Below are 20,516 nucleotides of genomic sequence, written 5' to 3' on the forward strand. Positions count from 1 at the left end.
GGGGGGGGGGGGGATGTGGATGTCAAAGGGGCGTTTAAGATGCTCAAGGGCCGCTTCTGGTCCTCAGGCCTTTTTTTGCCCACAGGCCCAAAGAAAATAAGCTAGAGGCTAGAACGCCATGTTTTGCAATCATAGTAGCTGTGAACATCTCAGGGGTTCGGTTTTTCAGCACGCACCATCAGGACCTCTGAACACTTAACCTTTAGCTTTTCCAGTTTTGGAGCCGTTTTGTTTTCACTAGTGTGAATCTGAGCGCCTGTTCCCAGATGTGACAGTGTTAATGAGTGAATGTAATCCATCTTTCTTTCCTCTCAGCTGCCTCCCCTTGATCATTCATGCAAACCTGAACATGTTTTTGTTCTTAGCCACTGAGCCAGGCTAAATGAAGCTTGTGATTTGATAGTTTACATTCTCAGTTATTATCCCTGGTATAAAAGTCAGCATATTGTTGCATCGCATCGATGCCACTCAGGAGAAACTCTGTTGGTGTTACTTCTGCTGTCAGTTGGCTTTGTGTACTGTTGACTGTTTTAAAGTTTCAAATCAATCCCTGATGCACTCCGACTTGCCTCCTAAGATCAAGACAAAGCATCAGGGGATCTCACACACATACACACACATCAAATCAACACACATGCAGCCTGACTCAAATGCAATATACTCAACACCACTTACAAGTAATGCATTGGCACCTGAGTGCAACGGTTCAACCCCCAGCACGCCATGTGTACATGCACACACATGACAAGAGGGAATAGCCTGCAGAGATGCTCTTGTCAACAACTTGGAGATAGCAGCTATTTGGAGCGACACCAAATTCCAGGAAGGATAAGCCATCTTATTTGTGTGAAGAGCCTTTTGGTAGCAAAACAAGTCGGGGCAGTTACTACTCTTCTTTCATCTCCTCTGTATCTCCTTCTATTTGTGGATTTTGTCTAATCATGCAGAGTATATAGTGGATGCTGATTTCCACAGGGCTCGGCGCGATGATGTACAGATGCATTCCCAGATGTTTTCCTTCCACGACTCTGTTTACCAGTTCAGTTAGCCCCATCACACGCTGCACAGATTTGTTGACCCGTTTGATCACTTCAACATAAAATTAAACAGAACATCAAAAAAAAAAAACAGAGTTCTTCTTATAGGTAGCTTAACTGAAATGATGCTTTAAACAAGGATGACCAATTTCTTGTCTTGTTTTCGTCAGTACTGTGAAATGATTTTGAAAGGTCTTTAGGTTGAAAATTTTCTATTTCAGATCTACAACAGAAATTAGCCTTTTGTGTCCCATATCATGGAGGATTCAGTGTTTTGAAAATGCCCTCTTTATGTATGATGAGTTACTGTACATACATAAAATTCTCAAATTGGGCTCCTGTTAGGACTTGAATTTATCTAGAAATGCTACAATTTTTTTTAGAGGGAATCAATGTTTGAGACCTCAAGCTACAACCTGAATATAAGATCTGAGCAGCATAAGATGAATTTTTGATCAAATATTTCTCACTGGCACAATTAGGCATGGATGAAACAAGGAGTGGGGATAGCATCACACACCCTGGATTTCTTTTATTTGGACTTTCTGACTTTATAGAATAAAGCCTACGGGCCTTCTGTACTTTTTGATGAATGAAACATTTTACTGTAGAATTTTACGGACATCACATTGTGCCATACCAGTGAAAAATGAAAATAGCAGTCCTTACAGGAATGCCTATTGCCCACTGCTTTGCATGGCAAGAATTTTGTGTGATCTATTTGCTATTTGTGCTTGGAGTATGTGTTGGGCAAAACTCTCAGCTATGACCAAATTGGAGCCTGATATTTGTAAAATAGACTGAGTGACAGTCATTTTTGTGTTTGCTAAGACTGATTGGATGTGGCAACAATCTTGACTCAAGTAGATTCTAAAAGTTAAGGATGTGTAAATGTACAAGTTTCATTAAAATTCATCAGCTGGTTCATGGGATACTTTTGCTCACAGACAAACAGACAAACTTACATGATAACCTGCCTTTCATAGCAGAGGGCATGGAATAAAGAAAGTCCAAAGGGACTTTACCTTGAGTACATTGCATGTTTTGAGATATACAGCTTATACAGGAGATGATAAACATTCTGTCTAACCACTCTGATTCCCCTTCTGGCTCTGTTGAATTACTATATTTTCAATGCACCTGCCCACTCTGGCTTGTTGATTAGAATACATCAGCCCACAAGGGATATGAAACTGCAATAAGATCCAGACCTCAACCCTGTGTGATTTGAATATGAAATGATTAGATTATTGATTTTGGCTATTTGGATCTCCCACCCGAGGTGATATTGTGGCAGCACAATCACCATGGCTGACATTTAGCACTCTGTTTACCTTTGCTGTCCTCGCTGATTGCATCAAAATCCCCACCCATACATTCTGCAGAAGCTCATTGTATCATCAATTTTAGGAAGATGATGGATAGAGCTTATCAAAAATGCAATAGTTGTCTTTTCCCAGACGAAGAACCAGCATTGCCCCGCATTCACAGAACCGTGGTTGCATTTCAAATACATTTAAAAACCATTATAAAAATGGCTGATACAATTTTTTAAATGATTTTTAAGAGGAGAATTGACGAACCAATAGTACTAGTATATTATACTTGTATAGTGTAATATTGCTTTAATTGTCTGTTTTGTGAAGGCAATTATTGAGACAATATACAGTATTTAGCTGTCCAAGAGGACAGTTAAATATGTTGTATCATATTGTACTGTACTGTATCCTACGGTAATATATTATATACCATACCGAATCATATTATCCTATAGAAAATTGAGTTGTGTTTTATAGTATCACATCATGCTGTACATGAGGGCCTGGTAATGTATGTTAGAAAATGAGGAAGCAAAATTGGGACCACACAAATGTTATTCATTAAATTACAATTGTGCCTTTGCCACAGGCATATTGTACACATTCTCATAAAGTATTAGCGCCACTGACAAAATGTGGCTGTTTAGTGTAGTGGACAAAGGGCACATTAAAGAGAACACCTGAGTTCATTTGCTGCTTATTTATTTATTTATTTTTATCGCTAACCAAATGTAGACATTTACGAAACTTTCACTTTTGGGTCAAATTCAGTCTGATTTTAGCGGCTACCGTTGTTTGGGCTAAGTAGGACTGAACCAACTAAAAGAGGGGAGGGGGACTCTATGTGAGTTCAGCATTTTTTAAAATTATGAGTATTAATTTGTAACTAAAAACTTAATATTACATTTGGTCAGGACTAGATGTATTTGTCTTATTGCAGGGAGTGATAACGTGTTGATTTGCAGTCTAAAAGTGGTGGAGCCACTCTTAGCAATCTTAGCAACACCACGTGTTTCCAACGACACTTAAAAAAAATTGGGGTGTAGTTGTTTCACTTGCTACACTAATCAGATACCTATGATCATATTATATCATAACTTAAATTATTTATTGTATTGGCTTGACAACATTGTATTGTATCCGATTGCATAGAATTGTAGCGTATTGTATCAAATTATCTAATATTGTATTGCATTATATCGCATTAGTATTGTCTACTGCTAGTAATTTTATCTAAAATATGTTAAACACATGTCCGGTAATGTAGGAGACATACAAAGAGCCGAGCTTCTCAACTGAATTGATGAGTGCTTGAACCTAAATATAACAACATGGCAAGCCATTTTATGTTGCAAGCCTAAATATAAAGTTTAGCCCAGCAGGGAACAGTAATAGGTCTTGATTTTTTTTTTTATGTATTGATGTTTCAGGTGCATTTGTGGCGCACCGCTGTGCCTCCTCAATCCCAGTAAACTTTGAAGAAAATCTCCTCTTCAGTTCAGATTTGCGACTTTGTTTCCAGACAGCTGGAAATGTAATATCAAACAAAAGTGTTTGCTGACAAATACTCCCATATCACTGTGGACATCTGCCACGAGATGTTACACGCACATCACTGCTTTGAGCAGCCACGCTGTCAAAGTGGCTTGAAAAGACCGTAATGTGCTCTATAGTATGAGTGTGAAAAAAACAACAAAAAAAAGCTGTCTTTACATGTCCACCTTTGCGCTTTCCGATGCATAAGTCAAAGTGACAGTCTGCAGATGAATGTACTTTCCTCTTTGGTAGCTCTGTTTGCATTTCCAATGCCATTTTCTCAGCAGTTAGACAATTCAGCATTAAGTGCCTCTTTTTATATTTATACACCAGTGTTGGTGCTTATGTATTATTAAATTATGAAGAGCCCGGTAAGCATCCCAGAAAGGCCTTTTGAATAAATATTTCAAGAGCCTGATACACAAAGTTCATATCTGCCCTGTACTGCAAAAGCAAAGGTTTGGTCCTTATGCCTTATGCAGAAATCACTTTCTCCCTGCTAACTGAATCACTGCGATCTAAAGTTTGCTGATTCTACCCAAATCTTTGCAAGTTTGCGCATTTTCAGGCCACTGTTTGGATCTCCTATTAGAGGAATAGGGGAAGGAGTCTCATTATTTCGGCCCTATGAATCTCCAAGTCTTTCATGTGAGGTTAGTTTGAAATGCAAAACAAAGGACGTGGAGCGCATGAAGACGGTAAACATTTCTAATCATCTTTGCAGAGCGACAGAGGTAACAAGACTGACATGGCAGATAATAGAGAGGACAGCGACAGCAGCATAAGAGAAAAGACAATTTAAAGAAGCAGTGCGGGGAAGACATTTTAAAAGCAGAGAAATGGACTGGATGGAAGACAGCAGTAAGCGATGAAACTAGATAGGAGCAGGGAATGGACCTAAAATGGGAAAATAACTGAACAAATAGTCGAAAAAGCTCCAAAGCAAGGACATTTACGCTGATATCTGAGGATATTCTCTCGCTGATGAAGCCTGGTTGTTTCGTGGGGATTCAAATCTAGGTTACAAGGGTTGCATCTTGCATGTTTATCTTTCTCCTCTTTAATCTGGCATCATCCATTGCTGATGTGGCTGTTATTCATACTATACAGGACAACTTTCTCCTCTTCCACAAATACAACTGTTTGTGCACACAGACTCTGCCTCTGGCTTTAAGGCATGGCTTTGATAGATCCATTTTGACAGTACTGGGTTTGGAGCGCAGTGACGGAGAGGGAGATGGCGATGGGGGAGAGAGAAGGTGGTATGAAGGAGAAGACAGATGAATCAAAGAGAGGAAAACAACGGCAGTGGCAGTACAATCAAGATCACTGCGTCTCTCGTTGACATAATTGAGTGTATCAGAGGCAGTTTTGTAAACCATTAACTTCCCCCTTATGGGTTACTTTGCTCCGCCATGCAAAAGGCTGCATATGTGTGTGTTCATTTCAGTAACTGTAGGCTTAAAAATACATTTCCATGTGGCACAGTTGCTTGTTTTAGGCATCAGCTTGCCTAATTTTGTTGTATTTTCTTTTTTTTTTTTGCTGTAGCCAGACTTATTTGTGCAGTTCCATCTTTATTTTTGCCAAAAGTTGTATTCTAATACTAAAAATCTTTGTCCATGTGATTCTGATCAAGAGAACAGCACAGAGTTTTGCATTAAGCAGCTATTTTAAAAATGATTATAATCTTGTTTTCGGGGGTGTTTTAGTGTTTTTATAGTGTATGCAGAGGTTCAGTATGTTTAGTATTTCTGTCATCTTCTCTGAAATTTGAGTTGCTTGATGGAATGGAGGTAAAATAATATGCTTTAGCTCAGACAACAGCAGATTTAACAGACATGTATGTCTCCATTTCGAATCTGGAGTGACGTTTGTATGCTTTTACTTTTTAAGCCTGCTGACATGTCAGTTACGAACCCCTCTAATGGTTTTTGTTTCATTTGTCTTGTTTCTATAGTGGTTGACAAAATGAGAATAGTCTCAAATGAAAAACATGATAGAAAGAAAAGATTAAAAGAAAAAAAAAATAAAGGCCCTGATTTAGCTCTGACTTTTGCTGAGTTTCTAACAAGACAGATGTTAGAAATTGGTGTTACAGAAGATTAAAAAATCAACAAATAATCTCTGAGCTAGAAATGTGTTAAACTGGAACAAGCACATATTTAAACTTTCTGCTGCTTTATCCTAATAAAATAAATTTCCAGCCAACTTTCTCTCTCTCTCTCCCCCTCTCTTGCTCTCAAGTGTCTTAATTGTGTTAGTGATGCTGATGCTCACATTCCTGCAAACATTAATTTTCACAGCTCAGCAAAAACATAAGCGTGTTTAATAAAGCTGCTCTTTTAGCAGATTTCATGCACGGCAATGCTTTTAACTATTGGTACGTAACAAAACTGTTGATAAGGATTTTCCGGTTGTTCTAAAGGGAAAACAGGACTCAGCCGTGTCAACACTGATATCAAGTTTAGCAGAAATTCAGCACAGTGCATGAACGATGAGAACTTTGCTACAACAAATTGCTGTGCACTGCATACAAAGCAATGAACAAAGAAGTTTAAAAAAAGAACACATTTTGATGTTTTGGGGTCTTTAGGCCAAAGTTAACAGTTTGGAAATCACTTATTTTTTATTAGGTATATCTATCTAAAATTAGATTTCATATTGACAAGCTACTTGAAAAAAATCTGACTCTAAGGTATTGGTTCTGTGGCTAGCTTGCTGTAACTAGCTAGAGTTCACTGCTGGTAAGCTTTACTTTTTATTTTGCTTTATGGTGCAGACTTATATGTTATATAATAACAGTGGTTTATAGACATATAACTGTCTTACGTTCTTATAGAACAAACCTCTGGCACTCAAAGACAAGCATAATTTCTACAACTTGACAGATTGTATTGCTTTCTTAACTGATCTTAGTGTCATTATCCAATGTTTGAAGGCTTGTTTTATAAAATATTGTTGAAAAACAGTAACAGACAAATAAAAATAGTGCTTTATTAATTTGCCTTAAAACTGTCCTGATATTTTTTTAACTGTCATCTGTCTCCACCCCAATGTCACTCCTGTTTAATCCCTCCATCTTTAAACCACTGGTTTTCTAAGTGTCATTCATCCCTGGCCTCTTCCCTGCATATCTTACTCCCATCTTCTTCTGTCCTTTCTTACTCTTTATCTTCTCTTCATTTCCCAACCCTGTCATCTTCTCTGCTTCTCCTCCCCTCTCAGTTCTTCCTCGCATATTTCCACCTCAGCCCATCTCGTCTCATGAGGCAGGCAGCACGTGTAGAGTTGATTAGAAAGGAGCATTTGGAAGTTCAGAGCGGAGCCGAACTGAAAGTGGTGTCTAGCCGCCAGGCAGAGAGGAATCAAAACGGATGTGCCTTGCACACGAGGTCGTTGGCGAAGGATTTTCAGGGTGGTTTCAGTGCATTGGATTTCTCGAAGCGTTCTCGGAGCAGTCAGAGGCAGCCATGCGGAAACTGCAGTGGTCCGGTCAAAGCCGAAGCCTCCCCAGATGCAAAGCATGTCTAACATGGAGGAAGAGTACGGTGTGCAGAGGGCAAACCTTCGAACTGATCTGACTGGAGTTTATTTTAAAAGGTTTTATCATTTAAGTATAAATAACATACAGTAAACATTTTGAAATTTTAATCGTGTCTGGGAAAAGGACTGACAGTTCATCCTTCTTTGAACTTTTATGTCAGGCAAAATGCAAAAGAGTCCTGATTTGGGCTGATGTACCCTGCTACATTCGATAATCTTGATTATACAGATAAAACATAAAAACAAAATATTTTAAAAATTTGAGAATCCTTATTAAAAGTTAAAATTGAGCCAAGAAGTTAGGTAACAAAACAACAGCGGCAAAAAAGAAAGCAGCCTTCGTAGAAAGATCACATGCTGCCAGCTGCCTTGCATGCCAAAGATTTGAATGTTGGAGATGATCCTCAGCTACTACCATACCAAATCTTAGCTCAGTAGTTGTAAAAATGCCTTAGTTGTTGCTAAGATCAGTTAGCTGTGGCAGCCTTGATGAATTGAGTTGACTCCAAAAAAAGTTGTCAATGTGCATCATCAATCACAAAGAAAATCTAGTCATCTGATCACTTGAACTTGAAGCTGAAAAGGGGCCAGCAGCCCATAAACTGGATCCAGTACAAATTTTAAGCCACACTCCCTACATATAAACAAACTGGACGTTACACCTCATATAATTATTTTCAGGTATTGATTTCTCTTGCTTCATGTAGTTCTTATATTTATTCTGTACATTATATTCTTATAATCATTTTCCTAAAATTTAAATTTAGCTATAAAAGGAAGGTCACGTGAAACCATTTGGGGAGTAGGCGAGACTTAAATTCCCTTTGCACGAACTATGGTCCTAAAAGTACAACACAACAACACCCATAGAACAGATCAGTTTGAACACTGAATTAAGGCGGAAACAATTGTTCACCTTTTTTATGTAGACAATATTCATTCAATGGTAAGTTGATGAGAGTTAAGCATCCATCTGTCCCGACAGACAAACGAACGCACACGCAGACACAGGTCATTATGACATATTCGCCTGTCTTTCATGTGAGCAATAAAAACAAAGTCTATAAACCTCTCATGACAAGAAGGCACTAAGTTGCTGCCTCTCATTTTTCATTGAGGACATTACATTGATCCTTTAAAAACCAAAACATGTCTCAGTGATGTGGGGGTGACCCATACCTTGAAGGCTACTCTTCGGCGCTCTGCAGTCCATCGCTGCTCAGCCACACAAAGAATTTACAACCAGCAGTGCATAATATAAATCACTAGGCCACTTATCTTGACGGCACTGATGACAATTGTGCACATTCCTACAGTAACCCGGGCCCTCACCCATCTACTCACACACACACACACACACACACACACACACACACACACACACACACACACACATAGCTGTGCACGCTTGTGTGCACTGTACATGTTGGGAAATTGCCAATGGGAGCAACCATACTGCTTCTGGCTGCATCAGCCAAACACACAAACTCAAACTGAGAGACACAAGCTGACACGACTGTTTGTCTTATTGCGTTAAGATTTGACCAGCGCAAACACGTGGCACTAACTAATTGTGATTTTAATGTGGACCGAGAGGGCTTGTATGTGAGCTCTCCCGTTTCCCAAAACACCCAGACACATGCAACAGGGCAGATACATGTTGAGGTCAAGATGTCAAGACATTCATATAGTTTGGTGCTGACAGTATGTTTTCCTCAAGCCTCTGGTCTCCCCGAGGAGCCACTCACCGCCGATCAGTGTCTTTCTTTACAAAATCGCTCACAGTGGTTTGTTGTTTGCCGCTCTTTGTTTATATTTGGAATGCTTGATATGAGTGTGCATATGCAGTATGCACATGTTTGTGCTTTGTGTCCTACTTCTCTCATTACAGGCCATAGGCCAATCTCCCAACTGTTTTTTTTCCTTTCCTGATTAGTCCCCTCCTCAGCTTCGTGCTGCAAAATTAACAACTTGATTTTGTGCGTGTGTTCATTTGGGTGTGCACACTCAATCCAATCAAAATTCTTCCAGCCTGTCTACCTGCACTGATGAGGATTTGCCACATTGCCTTTACCTATTACCACTCTCTTATCCAAACAGCCTTATTCCAGCCCCCTCTCACAGGCGCACACAGATAAAAACGGTCCGTGGAGGTTAAGCGTAGCTCGCCAAGCCAACTGGAGGTAATTTACCATAGCTTGGCGGACACATGCCATTTTACTGAACATGGTGCATAGCCCCCCTGAGCTTTGTTCCGCACCGACTTCTCTGTCCAGCCAAGCAAAGAATGAACAACTGAAGGAGACTAAAGAGTGGGAAGAAAGGAACAGGTGAAAAAAAAAGTGAAGAAAAATGGCAAGGAAGGGGGAAAAAAAGCATGCACAAGCTGCTGAGTGCTTTCCTTTGCAATTACAGCAAAGTGCAAAGGAAACTGGTCTGATTAGGTCTGTACACCAGAGAACACTGGAAGATGTGCATGCTGGTAATTTATTTTATTGACCAAAGACAAGTTCATGTCAGGAAACGTTTTTTTTTTCTGTAATAAGGAATTTAACAAACTAAACTATTATTATTTTTTCTTCACTTTTGTTTCTGTGTAGTCTAACTTCAAAAAACATGCAATGTATTTAGCTATACTAGAATAAATTAAAAATCTTATTGTAGCTATTTTTTACTGTTTCATTTTACACAGAGTAGACTACAAAAAACAACAACATAGGCACAGTTGAGAGTCTGTGCCTGGAGGCTGAGAGCGCAGGGCATCTGGTCTCCAAGTGATAAGCATGTGTGGGTAAAAGTTTGTGTGTATGTGTCAGGGGGGTATGGATGTGTGTGGATGTGTGTGTGTGTGTGTGTGTGTGTGTGTGTGTGTGTGTGTGTGTGTGTGTGTGCGTGACTCGTGTTGACAAGGTACCCCAGACCGGTCAGCACTCATTAGCGAAAGAGAGAATCCCCGAATGAGGAGTGCTGTGACAGGGAGGATTCTCGTTAGGGGACTGAACACACACACACACACACACACACACACACACTTAAATTCACATATAGTAGGCCAGGTTACCTTAGTGTGAAAAATGGGCTCAACATCAATTAGTTCATGGATGCATATGAAAAATTTTGTGAGTCTTGCGACCTTGACGACAGCTCTGTTATGGTGACCCTGTAGGAAATGAAGATTCAGGGCAGAAACATATGGAACACAGAGACTGTGTCAACTATGAATGCAAAAAGCAAAACTGCAGAGACCTGTCTTCTTGTAGTGTGTGTTACACAGAATGAGACTGGACAATTACCTTTTAAAAAAAAAAAAAAAAAACCAAACCTGTAAACATCTGGTTCGAAATATCAAGAATTTTATACACTAGAACCTATAACATGATTAAAGTAGGGAAAAATAAAATGCATTTTCTGGAACAGCTGATAATTATCTTCTCAGTAAATATAATTAGAGGAAACCTGGATGGCATAAGCAACAGCAGCAGGTACATTTAAGGCCACATCTGCACTGTTCCGCATTTTTTTTAAAAGGGACATTTTCGGTGAGAAAATGAAGTTTTTGGTGAGAAAAGCATAGGTTTAAAAAAAGGTTTTTCAAAGTGGAGATTTTTTTAAAACTATTTTTTTTTCTAGACTTGTGATACAGAGCAATTGAGATGATTAGCAGCCCATTATTCCCTTTATGCCTAGAAACTGAAAACAGTGGAGCCATTTTCACCATTTTTCTTTTTCCCACTTTAAATTTATGATTGTGTCCTAGAAGTAACTGAGAGGAACTTGCAAATAAGAAAGAAAGAAAGAAAGAAAGAAAGAAAGAAAGAAAGAAAGAAAGAAAGAAAGAAAGAAAGAAAGAAAGAAAGAAAGAAAGAAAAAGATTTGTAATTGTTTAGGAAAAATCTTTAGCTATCTAAGAATGTTCTTTTTTCTGTATTTTTATATGTTGCTAATATAGACGGTCTCACAAACTAGTAAAGTGACATGGATATTTCAGCATTTTTGTTACAATATTTGGATGGATTTTTTTTTTAACTGATAAATATCTATAAACAGATCAGAGTAGATATGGTCTGAAGCTCAATTTTAGATCTTCTGAAGTGGGGTTCTCTGTAATATCTTCCTGTTGTAGGTCTGAACAATCTTAGTTTAAAAAACCAAACTTTAGTCTGGCCCATATGGATGTGCTAATGGACAGTCTGAGCGAGGTCCAGACTAATGTGCATTACTGCCATCTTAAAGCAATTCCAGTCTCAAAACTTCTATAGTAGTTTGTTCAAATGCTAATTCACAAACCTTTACATTGTTATATGTAATATAGCATTCTTTTATTATTTGCATGGGAAAGTAGCATCAGCTGCAGCTTGCTGTAGCATTTCAGAAAACCTTTGTAACATTTCTTCTGAAATAACTGTATAATGCAAAATAACAGTGGTGTAGTGTGTTTATAAAATAGTGTTTACATGAATTGATATGGCCTTGCCTTGTCAGTACAGTGTGTTTCTCCAAACAGAGGTTATTCAAAAAGTTATCTACAATATCTAAGACATTAATTGTTCATAACTTTCCACAAAATCCCACTTTAAAAGATTTGAACTATCCCCTTAAGAACCTAAATCCAGGAATGGATCTCTCTTTTGTTCTGATCCTGCCTATTAGTTCATATTTGCTCTGCTGGTAACTGCTAGGCCGAGGCTCCGGTGAGACACAGTCTAACCAGCTCAGAAGAGGAAATGTTGAGCTCATTTGAAACAATGTGCCCTGATTATTTCATCATTTTAACAGTGAGTCGGTTCACAGGGGCTCGTGATTTTGCCAGAGCTTATGTTCACCATTATCAGATGAATACAGAGTGTAAACACATCACATATGTTCTGATAATTAGCATCATTAGTGCCTGTTTATTCATAATATTTTAACCAATCAACACATTAAGTTAATGAAAGGAAGCAGGTTAGAAAAACAAGCCATTGCTCGAGGTGATTACCATTGTCTATTCATTACGGACTCTGTAGATGGAACATCTTTTTATGTCATTATCTGAGCATATGGGGGAATGCAGCCCTGCTAAATTATTCACGTAACTACAGTAATTTGACTTTGGGTTACTCCTGAGCTGCTTCAGGCTATCATACGGCCATTGTCTATAAATGCACCACAGACAATAGAGCGCTGAGGAAATGAAAGGGTTAATTAGGCGATGGGCGAGATGCTGGTGGAGCATAGAGGGTGATGGAATAGCTTTTATGAATTATGAAACAGCAGAATGCTGTGACTGGTGGCGTTCAGCCATATGTTACTGTGTGGCTCCCGTGTCTAGCTGGGGACAGCTGGTCAGATTGCTCATGTTCAACCGAGTTAGGGACCAATCAATCAAAATGGGGCAGCTTGTTCAGTCGTTTAAGCGGAAGCCAGAATAATACACCGGAGTCTATTGTGAGTCTATCACTTTAGGGCCATTAGGGATTTGTCAGGAACTGTTAGCAGATATGAAATCTCCTTCCCATGGAGTCAGGTGCAGGAGGTTTTATTTGGAAGGTTGAATGTGTTCGGATGTGCAGCGTTTAAGGGTATTTTTCTAACAGAAAGCCTTGGTTGATGCAAATGTGCTGTTGTGAACGAGGAGATTTCAAACTTCAGTCCATCCTTGACTTTCCTTCCATCTGCTGTTTTTGTTTTTGTCCGTGTAACAGAACTGTGCAGTACGTGTGACAGGCTTTATTGATCACTATTTATATCAAGACATTAAAAACAAAAAAAGAAAATAGTACAGAACTGTAGAGAATGTTGTAACTGTGCAGCATCTATGTCATTCTAATAACTGGCACTCAGAGATCTGAATGCTTGGAAGTGAGTGGTGTCTTCCTGTTTCCATGCTTCACCAATCTACTGAGTTAATTTTATTAAGAGTGACAGTGTATCAGTACTGAAGCATCCCACTTGGCTTTTAATCTATAGTTTTTGATTTGCTACTCTTCCCACAGCTTTGGAAAAACTCAAGCAAAACAAACATGAGAGTATACGGCTTGTGCTATGACTTTTGGTTGCACTTTATTGTATGACATAAACAAAACTAGCAAAAAAAAAGAAAAAAAGTTATTTTTACATTTTAATATAATGGGATTTTAGCAATACAAGTGGAAAAAAGCCCAGAACTCTGTAGAGCTTTATAGCCCAAACATACTTCACAGTAAAACATCGATCAAAGTTTAAACGGGTCACAAGCAGTTGGACTTTACATGACTGAACTGGCCTGTTGATTTAAATAACTGCAGGTCAAGTTTTAAGATTTTATTGTAAAATGTTAAACTTAGAGAGAGATGCTATCTTGCACTCTGGGAGTTGTGTATATTTTCCATTATTTCTTTTTGCTCTGACAACCAAAATACATTTTATATAGTTAATACATTAAAATGTGCATCTCTCACTGATATGATTTTCTCTCAAATCCCCCCAGAGTGTGTAGTGCGTACAACCAAACTCTTGTTGACTTCCATTTATATCTGTGCTCAGAATTTTCTCTTCAAACCTGAAAGTTGAAGGTCTTTTTCAAATCTAATCATATCTACATTAAATACTACTGCGTTGTACAGTTCTGGATTTTTCACAATACAGCATACATTTTATGCACAGTGATGTTTAGTTTGAGGCTTATTTTCTGCTTTGTGTTTCTGTCTGCTTCTTCTAAGAAAGGTTTTTTATGCACAAACTCATGTGTGCAATTAGCATGGTTACCCTAATGAGCCACTGGCAGCAGCTTTAATGTTTGTTTTGTTTCATTTTTTAATCTTGGTTCTGTTTACACTTCTTATACAGATTGTACACCAAAACACAAGGTTTGTCAACTTATATTATTAGCTAAAGTCACAAATTACTATTGGACCCAAAACACAGAAAAGCACAGAAAACATATTTAGACTCTTGACAGGCAAATTAAGTTTTTTGGACTTAGAGGAGACAAAAAAAGTAAAGAAAGAAATTGAAGGAGAAATCCTTATATTATCCAGAGCAAAAAAGATTATGGTCAAAGATTATATATTAAGAAAAACAACAACAGTAAAAAAAAAATAAAATAAAATAATAAGAACTGACTGGATAAAATGTTTTGACTTCTTTCTGCTGGAATGCAAATCAAATTTCCCCTCCACTGTTCAGACTCAGCTAAAATTGAGTTTTGCTTGAGGTTTTATGATAATAATCTTAAATTAATTTTCAATTTCAAGGACATTCCAGAAAAAGAACTACATAAAAAAAAGAAAAAAAGAAAGATAACTTGACAGCTATTATCTGTGCGTCTGGAGCCTGTTCTCACAGATGTAGATTCCTTGCATGGAAGTCTTCCTCTTGTGTCTGCGAATGGAGGTTTTCTGTGATTGGAGATGTTCAGAACGTACATTATGCCCTTGGTACAGTTATAATAGTGTTTTGTTTAAATAACTAAAAAACTGTTCACAGATAACAGCAGCTATCAACAAATATCTATAGGAGAGACTGCACGAAAGCAGACATTTGACTTCACAGCATGACATGATTGAGATAGCTTGCTATTGTCTCGGTCTCTTCTGGGCCAAAATGATATGGCCACAATGATCAATAGTCTCTGTTACACATGATTTATTTCCCATGGCTCTGGCTGTCTGCTTTGTTCCATCTGTCCCCAGTTCTTGCAAATTTCAGCTGCCTCTCTCTCTCTCTCTCTCTCTCTCTCTCTCTCTCTCTCTCTCTCTCTCTCTCTCTCTCTCTCTCTCTCTCTCTCTCTCTCTCTCTCTCAGAGTCTCACCCACAGAACTTGACAAGCCTGTTTCCACAGAGCCGCGTCCGGGTTCCCTTGAGAACGAGGAACATTTAGGCACAAAATAGGGCTTGTGTTACCTTTGAACTAGTGAAAACTGACGTTCGGCTGAAAAATAACCCAGCTTGATTATGCGACGGCTCCGTAACCCTGCTGCATGCTTACGAAATGAAATCAGTGCACCTTTTTGTTTGCAGAGGGAATGCATAAATATCCCACTCCTCGTGATTAAAAATGGTGACTTTGAGGGTGCAGATACAAAAGTAATTGAGTCACTTGTTGGCTGAGCTAGTGGGCGACTGAGCCAGTGATTGAACAAGGCTGGTCTGCTTAATCAGTTCAGGAGAGAGAGAGAGAGAGAGAGAGAGAGAGAGAGAGAGAGAGAGAGAGAGAGAGAGAGAGAAAAAAAATTAGAAGTAGAAGAAGAGGAAACAAGGCTCACCGGTCTGTCACTGTTACAGCATATCTCAGAGACCATCATCTTCTAATTGTTTACTGCTGATGGAGCATGAAATGAACAATTAGATTGGGACATCAATGTATTTCACACTTTGATGGCGATGTGGAATACCAAGTGGAGTGGATCCTGATGCAGATAGGAGAATTGTCATGCAAACATCAGTATTTAGCGTTTCGTTTTCCCTCACAGATTTGTTGTCTATGGATTATCTGGCATATGGTCTGTTGTCTTGTAAAATATGCATTTGTACAGATTGTCTTGTTCTTGTGCAGCACGGTTGCTCTGTCTGCGCTGGTTCTCTACATGTTACAGAAATCAGAACAGTTTTTCAATCCTTTGGAGTCGGTTACAGCACGTTAAATGAATCTTTAATTCACGGGGATCGCTCAGCTCTTTTCAAGTTGGGTTCTGTGGAAAGGTTATAAACAAGTAATATCTTAGCTGCTGTGGATTGATTATCGGTTTTGAGAAAAAGGAGTTAATTCTACTGGACTGACACGCTAATTGCTGGTCTGAGCAAACACAAGGTAGATCACTGCCATTTAAAAACAACACCAATCTCACAACTTTCATAGCAGTTCATGCAAACACTGTTTTATAAACCTTTACTTTGCTGTCAGTTTCTCATTAGTCGGTTATTTCAGTATCAGTATTATGATATTCCAGCAGAAAGTGCCCCTAGCCACACCCGAAGTGCTGCTCCTGCCAGTATTCAGGCTTCTCTGTAAATAATTCTGCAATGAGAAACTGATGGTGATGGTAAGGTCCATATAAAATAATGTTTGCATAATTCAGTGTGAAAGTTTTAAGACTGGAGTGGTTTTAGGACATCAGTAATCCACTTTGGTTTTGACCTTGCTCCAATTAACCGTCAGCTCATCAATCCATTTAAACTTAAATGTAATTTCTTCAAACTGAGGTTGTTCAAAAAGTTACCTACAGCAGGTATGATATTAACTGTTCATAACTTTACCACAGAGCCCCACTTAAATTTGAACTATTGTTTTGACATAAAAATCTGTTTAACAGCTTCTAGGAATTATTTTGTGCAGTTTTAGTTCATCAAAAAAATGTGCACATTCATAAGCAAATTCTTTCAATTTTTTTGTGTGTATTCTGTATCTTCTTCAAAGGTTTTCTCACTAAATTGTCATTTTATTAAAAATTCAGAAATTATTTTTTGTGCAAAAGAAATCTTGAGTCATACTCAGGTCCAACTTCTGCACGAACAATGGCTCCATTGTTGCAACGTCGTCACATTTTTTGAGCATGATGACCAAGTGAGCAAATCTTCTCTGTGTGTCAATCTGCAGGCCTGTATGGTGTCGGAAACACCGAGCTGTGAGAGAAACAGCTCTGCACACGAGCGTCTGGGCTCAGCAGGAAGTACCTCCTCATCCACTTCCAGGTCCACGTCAGACGCCATGTGGATCAGATGCCTGCTCTTCATCTCAACCTTGATTGCCCCCATTGCCATCGGTAAGAGACGTTAGTCACCGCTCATTTCTCTCCAAAAGAGTCATTTAATTTTATCAGGAAGTGATCAGGATTATGCTTCAGCTTCAACTTTTTGTGCGACATCTGAAACAGGAAAACAAGTGACTTCAGGATTAATTGTCACTTTTATGCCCAGTGTTGCTGAAATTTTTGAAACACAGTAGTTTTATGTGTTCTGTTCAGGGAAAACATATTTATACAAGATAAATAGCTTATTATCTGACTGGACTGACAAGCTAATGGCTAGTCCAAGACCAAAGTGGATTACTCAAATCCTAATAGTGTCACAGTAGTTCATGCAAACGCCATCTTATTAACCTTTTCACTGCTTTCAGTTTTGCATTACGCAATTATTTACATAGAATTCTTTAGTTATTTGCAAGTGCTAATACCAGCAGCAGCAGCTAGGTGTAACACTTCTGCTGTAGCACAGACGACATCTAGCAGAAATAACAACTGAAGTTGTTCAAAGACCTGTCTACAAAAAGTAAGATATAAATTGTTCACAACCTCTACACAAACCCCACTTAGAAGGAAAAAAAACAGAATTATACTATTCAGTTTTTTTTTATTATTAGCTACTAGAAATGATTTGTTTTAATTTTCTGCTTCATAACTCTTATTTAAAAGAAAAAAGCAAGAAGAAAACAATTTGTTCAAACTACAAAATCAAATCAGGTATTTCATTACTCAGGTCTGATTCCTCATCCTCCCCCACACCGACAGTGATGCACTAGAATTTGCAGCTGTGAAACCAACACTTACTCACTTTTTTCATTTTCGTGTAGCGTCTCTGCAGTTATTGTCCACAAACACACACACACACGCACACACACACAGTCAGTCTGGGCACACATGCAGAGTCCAGATGAATCCCCAGCAGGTCATCTGTATGTTTCCTCCTCTCCTCTCTGACATTGAGCTTTGAAGACTCCAAAAAAGAGAGCTATGGCCCACTTGGACTTAATCCCATTAATAGCCGCCGTCAATCACACTTTGCCACTGTGTACTTCTTCACATGCCTGCTGCCACACAGATGAAATCCTTTAAATGCTGAAATACTCTGCGCCCACATGGACGCTCTCCCAGGCACACACGGGGAGTGCTCGCAAGCAGGCAGCCACTTCAGCGCACGAAGCTTTCTTTTTAACACCGAGAGACGGGTTTCAGTCAAAGGTATCTGCGGCAGTGTCTAAAGAATGAGATGACATATGCAAATTATTGTGTTCATGATGTTTATACTTAGCGAGGATTAGCTGAAACAAAGACTGCTTAGCTTGAAGATACACAGAAGCATGTGCTTCATCGTTTCCATCACGCTGACTTTTGTCGTTATTACGGGCTATTTGAGTAATTAGTGCAGATTCAAGAGTTTATCACCAATTCTGAATTTCTCCTGTAAACTCTTAGACAAATTGTAAGCGTTACAGTAGCATTTTTAAATGAATAAAAAAAATGTCTAAGCTGTTGAACTTTAATGCTACACAACCGTACCAAGGTAAGAAGGTATTTTTACGACAGTAAAATGTGTACATATGTATACCTTGATATTATAAAATGTCACTCTTTGCATGTGTTTCATGCAGTAATTCAACATAAAGACGTCAGTGCTTTTAGCATTGTTTGGTTTCCCAGTCATCTTTTCAAAGATTTTTTCGTTTTTCCCTCTGTATTTAGATAAAAACATAAATGTCTCAGAAGAAAATGTAGCGAGTCTTTGCAAAGTTTTTCTTTCGACTTTGGCTGCTTTTTCACTCATTGTCAGTCCAGTACCTGACTACTGTCAGAGGATTGTCTCAAAATCGATGTCGCAGTGCTGGCTGTGTGGGGATGAGTGGAGTGGTTAGCTGAGCTTTGCTGCTTTTAGTAACTTGTCACACTCTGTGTGAGTCGCATGCAGTAAAACTGGGAAGGATCTGCAAGCAGGTCTACAGTCATCTATAGCAAAAGCCAAGACGGTACAATCATTTGCAGATATGGCACACCCAATTTTGAAAGAGTTGCGACGTTGTGTAAAATGTAATTAAAAACAGAATGTGTTGACTTGCAAATGTCATGAACTCATATTTTAGTCACAGTGAAACACAGTAAACACATAAAATGGTTAAGAAACTGTACTATTAAAGAAATTAAGAAATTGTGAATTTGATGGCAACACCACGTGCCATCAAAAGATTTCAAGAATCTGGAGAAATTTATTTGCAAATGACAAGGCTGAAAGTCAGTATTTATTGTGATTGAAGTGATCTTTGGGCTGAGGTGGCACAGTTGCACAGTGGTTAGATATGTTGCCTCCCAGCAAGTAGGTTGCAGGATCACCTCCCGATCGGGGGCCTTTCTGGGTGGAGTTTCCATGTTCCCCTTGTGCACATGTGGATTTTGTTCGTGGTAATCTGGTTTTCTGCCACAGACCAAAAACATGCATGTTAGGTTAATTGGTAACTCTAAATTGTCCCTAAGTGAGAGTGCGTATGGTTGTTTGTCTCATTTGTAATGGACTTGCGACCTGTCCAGGGTGTCCCCCGCCTCTTGCACAGTGACTGCTGGAGATAGGCACCAGCTCCCCATGACCCAGAAAGGAGAAGCGGGTAAAGAAAATGGATGGATTGATCTTCTGGCCCTCAGGCAGCTCTGTATTAAAGAAAGTACTGATGGACTGATTTTGTTAAGGACATCACTGCATGAGCTTAGGAGCACTTCCACAAATATGAGTTTATAAGATTTGCAAATCATTTCATTCTGTTTTTTTTTTCACTTTTTATATAATGCCCTAACCATTTTCAAATAGAGCTTGTATCTAAACTTTAAATGAACACTTAAAAGTTAAACGGATTTGATAAAACCTTCAGTTACATTTTTGAATAAGAAATACACTTCCTGTACATGATACTTCTTGTGCCATTCTTTTGTCTTTTTATTTTTTATTCAGATAGATAAAGAGCAGCTCCGCTATTTTGACGTCATTATTCGTTCACACCATGAGCCTTTAGTAACTTTACCAGCAGAGTCAATTTTCTTTAGTTAAAAAAATATCAAAGATACCACAGTGTGACACATAAAATAGTATTTAAGCGTTAAAGAAGATTTAAAGAAACGAGCGGCGGCTTATTTAGACTTCCCGTTAGAGCACTCACAGCTGAACTTTGTTGCATTCTATTTCTGTTGTTGGGCAACTTCACTGGAGTCCAGCTGTGTTTGTCTAAAATCACTGAAGCTGCTTAAGAAGAAACACAAAATGTTACATAGCTATTTACGGCTCCCACTGTAATTCCACCCCCCCAGTTCCCAAATTTAAACAAATGGTGCAGTATCGCAAACTTTTGAAGCATCTTTTCCTT

The 20,516-nt window shown here is 38.7% G+C and overlaps 1 protein-coding gene across 5 annotated transcripts in view; it reads left to right on the plus strand.

Moving 5' to 3' along the window:
* The window catches only part of adgrl3.1 (adhesion G protein-coupled receptor L3.1), a 170,903-nt gene that overhangs the window by 24,504 nt on the left and 125,883 nt on the right, over nucleotides 1-20,516 (plus strand). For all 5 annotated transcript variants that reach the window (XM_017425754.2, XM_017425752.2, XM_017425756.2 and 2 more), the window contains exon 3: nucleotides 16,995-17,160. In XM_017425754.2, coding sequence (XP_017281243.1) covers nucleotides 17,001-17,160 — 160 coding nt within the window. In that variant the 5' untranslated portion in view covers nucleotides 16,995-17,000. The remainder of the gene's footprint in view (nucleotides 1-16,994; nucleotides 17,161-20,516) is intronic.

Source organism: Kryptolebias marmoratus, linkage group LG3 (genome assembly GCF_001649575.2).
Source record: "Kryptolebias marmoratus isolate JLee-2015 linkage group LG3, ASM164957v2, whole genome shotgun sequence".
Taxonomy (NCBI): Eukaryota; Metazoa; Chordata; class Actinopteri; order Cyprinodontiformes; family Rivulidae; genus Kryptolebias; species Kryptolebias marmoratus.